The sequence below is a fragment of the Brassica oleracea genome, chromosome C9, assembly GCF_000695525.1.
Source record: "Brassica oleracea var. oleracea cultivar TO1000 chromosome C9, BOL, whole genome shotgun sequence".
Lineage (NCBI taxonomy): Eukaryota > Viridiplantae > Streptophyta > Magnoliopsida > Brassicales > Brassicaceae > Brassica > Brassica oleracea.
In genome coordinates, this window is record NC_027756.1 from 28,749,198 (window position 1) to 28,759,716 (window position 10,519).

General features: G+C 34.5%; 2 protein-coding genes across 9 annotated transcripts; one reads left to right on the top strand and one right to left on the bottom strand.

Moving 5' to 3' along the window:
- Nucleotides 1-2,554: 2,554 nt before the first annotated feature.
- On the bottom strand, nt 2,555-4,480 carry LOC106316419. 8 transcript variants are annotated; one of them, XM_013754303.1, is made up of 7 exons: nt 4,286-4,473; nt 4,061-4,104; nt 3,927-3,971; nt 3,806-3,851; nt 3,592-3,725; nt 3,366-3,515; nt 2,555-3,293 (listed from the first exon to the last, which is right to left on the bottom strand). In XM_013754303.1, exons 3-7 carry the CDS (start codon nt 3,945-3,947, stop codon nt 3,177-3,179), a joined length of 468 nt encoding a protein of 155 aa, XP_013609757.1. In that variant the 5' UTR covers nt 3,948-3,971; nt 4,061-4,104; nt 4,286-4,473; the 3' UTR covers nt 2,555-3,176. The 8 variants fall into 8 exon arrangements, 5 of the variants coding, with proteins under 5 accessions (XP_013609757.1, XP_013609756.1, XP_013609758.1 ...); XR_001264825.1 differs by having other exon boundaries at nt 2,559-3,293; nt 3,660-3,725; XM_013754302.1 differs by having other exon boundaries at nt 2,556-3,293; nt 4,061-4,473.
- A 1,215-nt stretch (nt 4,481-5,695) lies between these two features.
- Nucleotides 5,696-8,357, top strand: LOC106316920. Its single transcript, XM_013754780.1, has 3 exons — nt 5,696-6,578; nt 7,655-7,751; nt 7,852-8,357. The coding sequence occupies exons 1-3, from the start codon at nt 5,757-5,759 to the stop codon at nt 8,349-8,351; spliced, it is 1,419 nt and encodes a 472-aa protein (XP_013610234.1). The 5' UTR covers nt 5,696-5,756; the 3' UTR covers nt 8,352-8,357.
- The last annotated feature ends 2,162 nt before the right edge of the window (nt 8,358-10,519 follow it).

The following is a 10,519-nucleotide window of genomic DNA, read 5'->3' on the forward strand; positions in this document are numbered from 1 at the left end:
AAGAAACGCCACATGATAAACCAGTGAAATAGATGGGTCTTGTGAGGGAAAAGAAACCGTGAGATATGGTACATGATCACGTGGTCTAAAGTTGTTCATGTTTCCTACTAACAACATTCGACCATAGCTTGTTACACAAGGATACTCACAGACACCAAAGGAACAGATTATAAGGAGATAAACTCCTATGTGGTGGATGCTGCTACATATTTTCGAAATTGACAAAGGTCTGGTCATAAGAAAGAAATTAGATACAAAGATGTAGTAAGCAACATATGGATCACTGGATAAAGAACAACATTATTCCTAAGCTGTTCATGGATAAAGAACAACATTGTTCCTAAGTTGTTCATGGACTGAAACAAAGAAGCTGCATATATTATATAAAGGAATTGTATAAAAACAATCCAAATTCAGTCCATACATATACTTATAAAAGAGATTTGAATTCCTTGTGTTTACTTTATACTAAACCAGCCTAAAAAGAGGTTAATTGGTTGATACAGATTATTTATTAAATCTGTCTGGCTAGAGGTGTCCGGCCCTTCTTCTTTGATCATGGCTAGTGGAAAAGAAAGATCAGCCATCATGATTGCCGTCCATAAGCTCGTGTAGTCGAGGTCCATGACCTAATAGATCTTCCGGTGCGTGGTAAGATCCACGGAAACAAAGGTCATGGGACACCATCAAGGTATGGATAAAAGACTGCAATAGCATTACCGAATGCAAGAGAGATTACTGATCGAGATCCATGAGTGTGTTCGGCCGAAGAGCCATAGCTTGATGAGATTATAAAACTCATTACAGCAATAATCATTGATCACATCTTGATCTAGAACACTCATGAGACAAGTTATAAACATGTATAGAAGAAGTCTATGACTCAATATGGATCGATCAGATTAGTGCATAGTCGATGATAATAAAGAAAGATCTGTGGACAGAGACATTGGTACACATCGGTGTAGACCGTGTAGTAGATACACCGGAACATCGGTTTACAACCTGAGACTATAAGTTCATAAGTACCATGCTCAGTATATATTGTCCACAGTGTGTTTAGTCTGTCCGACCTAATTAAGAGTAGTCGACAGCCAAAGGTCCACTTCTTGACTATACACACACGATGTCAGAAGACATGAGAAGAGACCGGAAAGGTCAAAGTAATCCAATTGCGGTTCAGTAATGAACTTGGCCGATTTGTTTACTCCCTACTTGCACGTTCAGGAAAGATCACGCATCAGATGCGTAGACTGAAGAAACCTCCACTGAGGTCCACATCAGGGGGAGTAGTACGTGTTGTACTCTTTTTCCTTCATCATGTTTTTGTCCCACTGGGTTTTTCATGATAAGGTTTTAATGAGGCAACATTAAGCGTATTACAATCCATGAATGGTTATGGCATCCAAGGGGGAGTGTTATAAATCAATTAGTTGATGTCCATAACCAGCCCGGTCCATAACCGGTCCATACACCTAGAGAGAGAGTCGGCCACGGCTTAGAGAGAGAGAGAGAGACGGCTTGGAGAAAAAGAAACCATCTTTCCTTTTCCTTGTAATTGTTATCTTTCCATTATTATGTATTAGTAGTTTTCCTAATCCTAGTGGGTTTATGTTTTGGATACTTTCCTTTTTACTTATCTTGTGATCCCCTATATAAGGGAACAATTATTCATTAATGATAGATAGAAACATTCAGTTCTCAAACCTTCGTTTTACAACACAAGCTAGTATTTAAGAACTTTTTCAAAAAAAAAGGATTAGGATCCTTTTAACAAATTTATTTTAAATGTTATTGTAAAAGTAGGTTTGTCAACCAAGTGGTTTTGGTCTAATGATAAAGGGGCTCCAGCTAGAGCTTCCGCCATGGGTTCGATTCTTCTTGGCCACCCGTAGATGCCTTAAGTGGCAAGAAAATCTGAATTTTCATGGGTCTTTGTAGTGATTAATCTTTGGACCTAAAAAACTTTTTAAATCACACCATGATTATAAAAAAAAGTAGGTTTGTCATATGGTCCGCATGAAAAATAATTCGGGTTGATAAGAACTAGAGTTTACAGCTCTACTTTATTATTGATGAGTTCATCGTCTTTTATAGTCAATTTCACTACTATTTCTTTGTAATCAATTGTAAATGCACCAACCTTCTACAAGTCACCAGGATACGTTTAGAAGAGTTCTTAGGTATCTTGTTGAAACAACCGATAAGGACATTTTCTTCTCAGCTGCCTCGCCTTCTACTCTTCATGCTTACACTGATGTGGATTGGTATGAGATAAAGATGGCTACATTTCCACTGGAGCCTATGCAACCTACTTGGGCAAGAACCCCATTTCTTGGTCTGCACGAAAGCAAGGAAGTGTTGCAAGATCTTCCACACACTAAATACATGGCAGTCTCGGATGCTGCTGCTGAGATAAAATGGATAAGCTCGCTGATGACAGAACTTAGCCTTCAGTCGACTATCATTCCAACTATCTACTGCGACAATATATGTGCGACATACTTGGCTGTGAACCCAGTGTTTCACTCTAGAATGAAACATTTGGTTTGCATATCATTTTGTTCGTGAATAAGTTGAAGCCAAAAAAAATATGTGTCAAACATTTGCTCTGCTGAACAACTAGCTGATGCCTTAACCAAACTTCTTCTTCGATGAAGGTTTCTCCACTTTAAATTCCAAGATTGGACTTTGTAACCGACGTCTAACTTAACTTAAAGAGGTATATTGGTATAAATAATAACATATTCGTATTAGTAATTATCTAAGTTATTGAAGGTATTCTTGTACTTATCTAGCATCGATTTATCCTTATCTTCATAACAACTCTTGTATGTTATACATCAATAAATATCATCAGTTCATAACTTCTACGCATAATTCCAATACACTTTTCTAAACAGCTGTCACGGGCAATATGTTCTTGTACTTCTAAGAGCATGATTAACCCACAAACCCCATTGGATCTCTTAATGAATATTTTACTAATTAAATGTAATTAAGAACCTTGTTTAAGAAACACCTTGATTCATACCCTCCAATGGTAGTTTCTTATTTAGGGGGTCTTAAAAAAAAATTAGACATGTCCAAAGCATATAGATTGGAATGAAAAAAATCTAATGTTGTTAATTCTAGGAGGAGACTTAACTCATAGAACATACCTCAAGCAGCCTCAATTACTGCCTGCTAATATGATGTTTTTTTGTGGTGAGGCGTTGAGATGTTTGTATATCAACCTGAAACTCTTTCAAAGCAGCATCGCCTATGTTTTCCGTAGAATCATATCTCCACATCTAATGCATTACACAAATATCTTGTTACAATACCGGTCTATATATAATCTGTAAACTTAACTACTCCAATACCAGAGGGTTAGAGGCGTGTGTCTTTTCAATCTCCTCCTTGAATTTAGACTTGTTCTTCTTATTATTAAGAGCAATAACACTGCCACTTAGCTCTCGGGAACAAAGCAGCTTCAATGCTTTCAGTTTATTTCTCTTCTGATAATTAGGTTCCTAATGAAAATAAAAACTGATTGATTATACAAACAATCTGCCAAGACTCAAGCTTTTTACACAGTAAGTAACTGGCCTTGAAAGGCTCTGATTCAGGCTTTCGTTCTGCTGCTTTTGAAGAAGAAGAAGAAGAAGGTTTTGAACCTGGGATAAGACCTTTAATTGTGAAATATTTCTTCTTCTCCTCGTCGAAATAAAACGCATGAAGCTCTGAAATCATTTTTTTTTAAACCACATCAATCTCAGGAACGTAATCTAGAAGAATTATTGAGGAGGAAGAGGATTCAGACCTGGCCTCCTGTTGTCGTCTAGGCACCCCCTTTGTTCTCTCTGTGGCTGCAAAAACAGAGTATTGGAGAGAAGTGCAAGGATGGAAGAACATGACAAAGGACTTGTGCGCAACACATTTACATGATCACTTGGTATCATCATCAATCACAACCTTGTAATTTTAGCCTGAAACAAGAACGAAACAGAATCAATTACACACATACATGTATTGTAATAGTGGGATAAAGAAGAAAAAGAAGAAGAAGAGAGGATACTCGATCAAAAGAAGAAGCAGTTGACTCAACAACATCATCATCATCTTCGATAGCATCAACATCGATTGTCATATTTAAGAAACCCACAAGAAATTAAACAAAAGCAACAAAACAGAATCAATTGACAGATAAGTGATTGCTCTGATTCTTAATCTATCATCAACAGACTGTGTCCTCATAAATGATTGCTTTGATTCAGATGTAATCAGAGGAAGAGAAGCTTACGCTTTGAGAAGAAGCCATAGGAGGATTGGGGAAGCGAGATGGGTCGAAGAGGAGAGTGGAAGAAGCAAGCTGGGGAGGAATTCATGGAGAGGATGAGGGATAACGCGGCGCAGAGCCAAGGAGAGATAGTCGAGGAGAGATCACGAGAGAGAGAGGCGGGGTTGATTTCGGGAGAGAGAGAAAGAGACGTGAATGCCCAACACGTGTCTCATAAGAGACGTGTCTTCTGGACCCTAATTAAGAGACGTTTTCTGGACCCTAATTGAGAGACGTTCTTTCTCTAATTGCATAATTTTTTTTTTTTTTAATCCTAAAAACATTAAAAACCCACAATAGGAAACCGCGTTAATGGTGTTCTAAGCATGATTATTGGGGGGTTCTTAGAGTGAGGCTTTTAGCGGAATATAAGAACCCGTCTCTTAACTTTTAACTAAAAAATTTAAGAACCGGCTCTTAAAACTCTTATTTAATAACTGGTTCTTAGCTTTTTTAGTTAAAAGTTAAGAGACGGATTATTATATTCCGCTAAGAACCCACCCTAAGAATCCCCAATAATCATGGGATCTATTAAATTGGTAATGCCACCATATATATTAAACTGGTAATGCCACCATATATATTTATTGAAGTGTAAACCAGGTTTTGGTTAAGCTGAATTAGTTTTTAATTTTCGCTGGTTCAGTTTTTCGGTTTAGTACATATGTAATGTATATAAATAGCTTAGTTTGTAAACTATAAAGTTAACAAATCAATATAGAACTTTCTAACAAACTTCATCTTCTCCAAATCTCTCTCTTCCATCGATCTTGCTCACAACACGTAAATCAAGTCTTTTAGCGAATAATTTCATCAAGCACTACTCTGAAATAATAATATTTTCCTATTTTTAGTTGCTGTTACATTCAAAAATATGTTTTTAATTGGTTTTAAATTCTTGTATATTATTAGTCACAAAGTCTACTCACTAAATACAAAACTGATTATGACCAAATCAGAATTTTTTGTAGTTTCGATGTAATAGTTGGAATCTGGTAATAGAGATCTGGAAATTACACTAATAAGTACATATTAAAAACATAAAACTGTTGTAAATCTAATAGAAAAGTGTATTGAGGAAAGGACGTAGGGGAGCCGTGCACACACACGTGAGAGGCAAACACTGTAGTTTAGCCGCAAGAATCTCGTCCCCTGTTTTATTATTACAAGGTCAACTTCTGGTCTCTCTCTCTATTCACTTCTAAATTTTACTTATTAATCATTCAATTAGATATTAATCTCCTTATTTAGTAGATTCTGATTTCAAATCTAAACCAATAAATAATTCAACAAACGTAACTTCATATTTTCAAAATATTAATTATAAAAAATGAAAAACCTCGGTTTGATGATCACACACCTCACATAGAAGCTTCTTTCTTATTCTTCACTTATAAATCTTAGTTAAACTCATCACTTAAACTCACGACTAGCAATGGCGTCGATCACCTGTTCCTCCGATCAACGTCTCCCAACAAGCAAGAGACGTTTAAAGCCGTTGATATTAAGAGACTACTTATTACTCGATGATCTCAGCTCTTGTTCATCCAACGGCTTCAAATCATTCCCACGTCGTCAACCTCTTCCTTCCTCTTCATCTTCCACCGTTCGTCGTCTCCTTGACGCCGAGATGAAACTGTCAGGGTTGATCCACAAGCCGCGTCTCACTAGAAGAAGCCGTACGACTTGCGGAACGGCGATCAGTAACGCCGTCCATAAAGCTTCTACGGCGTTTCTTAACGCCGTTAAACTTATACCGTTCCATGCAACCGCTACGTTAGGAAAGGGAGATGAGAAACAACAAGGCGGTTTCTCTGGAAGCTTCTCTAAAAGACGCTTCTGGGGAAAACCGGTAAGTCAATCTCGCCGTGAAGTTACCGTCATTGACGTCGGAGATGGAGAGATCCAATGGTGGCGATCCGCCGCGTTTTTCCCGGACGAAGAGAGTTTAGGACAACCGTCCGATCTGTTTTCTCAAATCTCCACCGTCGCCGACGAAGCGACATTCTCAGTCTCTGAAGATTCGGTGATCACCACCACCGTGAACATTATCATCGGTGGTGACTCGTCGAGTTCCGGTAGCGAGTTTTTCACGAACTCGTCGTCGTCGGAGATTGTACAGTCATCTTCTTCGTTGTTCTCTTCGACGTCGAACGGAAACGACGCCGTGGAAGACGGTGGTGAGATCGGAGAGAGTTTAAACGCACGTGACTGTGACGGATCATCTGTCAACTGCGACAGCCTGTGCAACAGAAAGGTTAGTTCGTTAAAAGATCGTTTTCCTTCTTCACTGTACAACTGTACAGTGTGAATGCACTTGAATTTGTTGTCTTAATAAATTAAAATAAATAAAATAGTTCAGATATTTGAAACTTGTCGGGGAACGCGTGCGAGTCACGTGTGGTGTAGGATTTAGATTAGCGATAAAGTCGAGGGCTGAGATTCTTCATACGTAACTTCTAATGCGGATTATACGGCACATGATCCCGCGAGAGTTTTTTTTTTTGTTTCATGGTACAAACTTCGTAAGATACGCATATCTTCATACATTTATATTGTAGTACTTGCCATATTTAAGTATGAAGATTTTAATTATCAGTTTCTCACCCATGTTCATGAAATTTAGCAGCTAATACATGAAATCTTTAATTATTGGATTTGATACTTTATAAAATGATTTTTAAATACCAAACATAAAATCTCAATCAAAAGAAGTTAGGATACGATCATAATTAATTTATCGATCGGGGGCATTGACAGATAGATAGAGAAAAACATGCTGTGGTCATGGGATGGGTTGACTCTTGTCAACTTATTTTTTTCCAATATGATTTCTCTCATATATATTATTATTATTATTATTATTATTATTATTATTATTATTATTTTGTTTATTATTATTATTATTATTATTATTATTATTATTATTATTATTATTATTATTATTATTATTATTATTATTATTATTATTATTATTATTATTATTATTATTATTATTATTATTATTATTATTATTATTATTATTATTATTATTATTATTATTATTATTATTATTATTATTATTATTATTATTATTATTATTATTATTATTATTATTATTATTATTATTATTATTATTATTATTATTATTATTATTATTATTATTATTATTATTATTATTATTATTATTATTATTATTATTATTATTATTATTATTATTATTATTATTATTATTATTATTATTATTATTATTATTATTATTATTATTTTGAGACAATTCTTTGTTTAGTTATTTTTTGTAGTGTTGTGTGATTACATGCGAGCCGGAGTTTATTATGTTTGAAATTTCTTTAGGAATTTGTGAATGAAGAAAAAGAACAACTCAGTCCAGTATCAATCTTGGAATGCCCTTTTGAAGATGAAATAACTGGTCTTATCTCCCACCAAAATGGTAACGTTGTCAAAAGACTATTCATCCATATTTAACAAATCTTTATATACTACAAGAGAGATATAATTTTGTAACTGACTTTACAAGCTCACATCCGCAGATACATATGAGAAAAATGCAAGAAAAAGCAGGAGAGTAAATGGTTTGGTACGGCTTGAGCCACTAGAATTGGAGAAACGCATAGAGAAGTATGTCGAGCGAGAAGAAGAAGAGTATTCATATCACGTGGTAGAAACCGAAGAGGACGAATCAGAAAACCGAGCAAACCGCTTGTTTGCTCTTGTGAAGTCAAGAATCGGCGAAACAAACAACATACTAGCTTTTAATGTAGCAAATAATCTATTGTTAGATTATCCTCAAGAAGATAACATTGGGGCAAAAGAAGAGACATTAATGGTGAAGAAAGTAGAAGATTGGGTGATGGATAGACAAGAAGAGATGTTTATGAGTTGGGAAGTGAGGGAGAAGAGAGAGGTTTATGTGAAGGAAATGAAATGGGGTTGCATTAATGGAGATGAGAAAGAGAATGTGGTTGAAGAATTGGCTAATGGTTTCTTCACTTTCTTGGTGGATGAATTCATCTTCGACTTAGTTTTGTGATGATGACTAAAGTTTTTTTTTTGGGAGGTGGGGGGGTGGGAGAAATTAAGATTTTAACTTTTTAAAAGATTAGATGTCATAATGTATTAGATATATGTTATCTCGGAATAAAAAATATGTAGTTTGGCATAAGGGGAATGACTCGTATGAAAAGCGTATAGATTTCACAGTGTATTAGAAATAAAACTATTTGTAGTTTGGCATAAGAAGAATGATTCGTATAAAATGCTTGTAGTCCATGTTCATTTTTTAATTTTTAGTGTCTAGCCTCTAGAGTGAGTGTTAAATCCAGAGTCATGTGTTGTTTTGTTTTTCTAACTTTTAATATGATCTCTCAATCTGCTTACTTTTCAAATGTCGAAATAAATTCCACAACACTTTTAAAGAGTTTGAACAATACATTCACTCTACAACTTATGGTGCAGATCAGCAGTTAACTTTAAAAAAATAACTGGAAAGTCCCAAGTTTATTCAAAAACCAATTGAAACATAACTTAACAAAAAAATGAGTAAAACATATTTAAAATGTTTAATAATCAAGTTGGAATGACAAAGAAATGGGCACTTAGTACTTGTATTCTTACACCACCCATTGCTCACGTTTATGTTACTATGTGCATCCGGTTTTGTTATCTGGCATTCTGTCTTTTATGTTTTTAAAAAAGATTCATGAGTTCAGTTTGCCTTGATGATCATAGGCTCAACTTGCTGCTTAGTGATATTAGAAGGGACTTGATGAAGGGAACGTATGTTTTTGAAGGAGATATTGTTTATTGCGAAAAGTCGGAACATATGTATACTGTGAGACGAGTCCAGTGATGTCTATAGCTCTCACATGCATCACTCTCCTTATTTGAGTACAATGAATAGTTTGATAGGATTCTGCCATTCACCAAATATGGAAGCATTTATGATGTGCTTTCAAAAATTTGATGTGTTTACAAATTCTTTGATAAAATATATTAAATTCATAAAGACCATATTACAAGTTTGTTAATATAAAAATATACTCCCTCCGTTTCATATCAAGCGTCGTTTTAGAGAATTTTTTTCGTTACAAAATAAGTGTCGTTTTCGATTTTCAATGCAAAATTTATTAATTTTATGCAAAATTTATTTTTCTATTGGTTGAAATATGGTTAGGTGTATAGGTAATAGTGTTTTTTTTATAGGAAGTGTAAAAAATAATTTGTTTCCTTAATTTGTGTGCCGAAACCTAAAACGGCATCAAACAGAGGGAGTATAAACTATGTTTTCGTATTCTTCTGGTTCCATCATCTATTTTCCAAAATAAGATTCTACAGTTTCCTAACATTTTTTTTCATTAAATATAGTTACATAATTTCTTGTCAAACATGTTTTTTCTGTCAGGAAAATAATTCTATAATACTTTTTCCAAATGTGAATATGTAGCTCGTTCTCTAATGTTTTCTACCAAAACACTATTGAAAATATCTATCAAAATTTATTTGTATGTCCTGAAAGTATATTTTCCAACGAAAATATAATTCTGTGTTAATGGGTCTGATTGGTAAGGGCTGTAGCTTTAAAAAATTTGCTGTAGAAAAAAATTTGTAGACTTTTTGTTGTGGCTTTAGATTTTATTGCTGTAGAATTTTATGGAAAGCACTAAAAAATTGCTTTGGATATTTGGCTCTGCAGAGCACTTGTACAGCTGTAGGTTATTTCAAGAGCCGTGGTTTTAAAAAAGCTTGATTGCTCTGAATTTGGTGCTTTATAAATAAATAGGGCTGTAGACAGCATCTACAGCAACTACCAATCACCCCCAATGTGTTATATAATAAAAGAGTTTTTCTTAGGCTCACCCTCTACGATAAATCTATATGTTCACCGATCAATAATATTTAGTTGTATTATGTTTTTAAAATAAATAAAAATAGTTGTAATTACCAAATTTGTTTTTTAAATATTGTTAACGCCGTCAGTAAAATACTAAACTCCAAACCCTAAATCATAAGTCCTAAACCCTTGGATAAAAAATCCTAAATCCTAGGGTTTATGATTTATCTATGAGTTTAGGGTTTGGTTTAGGGTTTAGGATTAAAAATTCATGGTTTATCCAAAGGTTTATGATTTAGTGTTTAGTATTTTATGATGGCGTACACAATATTAAAAAAAAAAATCTTTTTTGGTAAGTACTATTAATT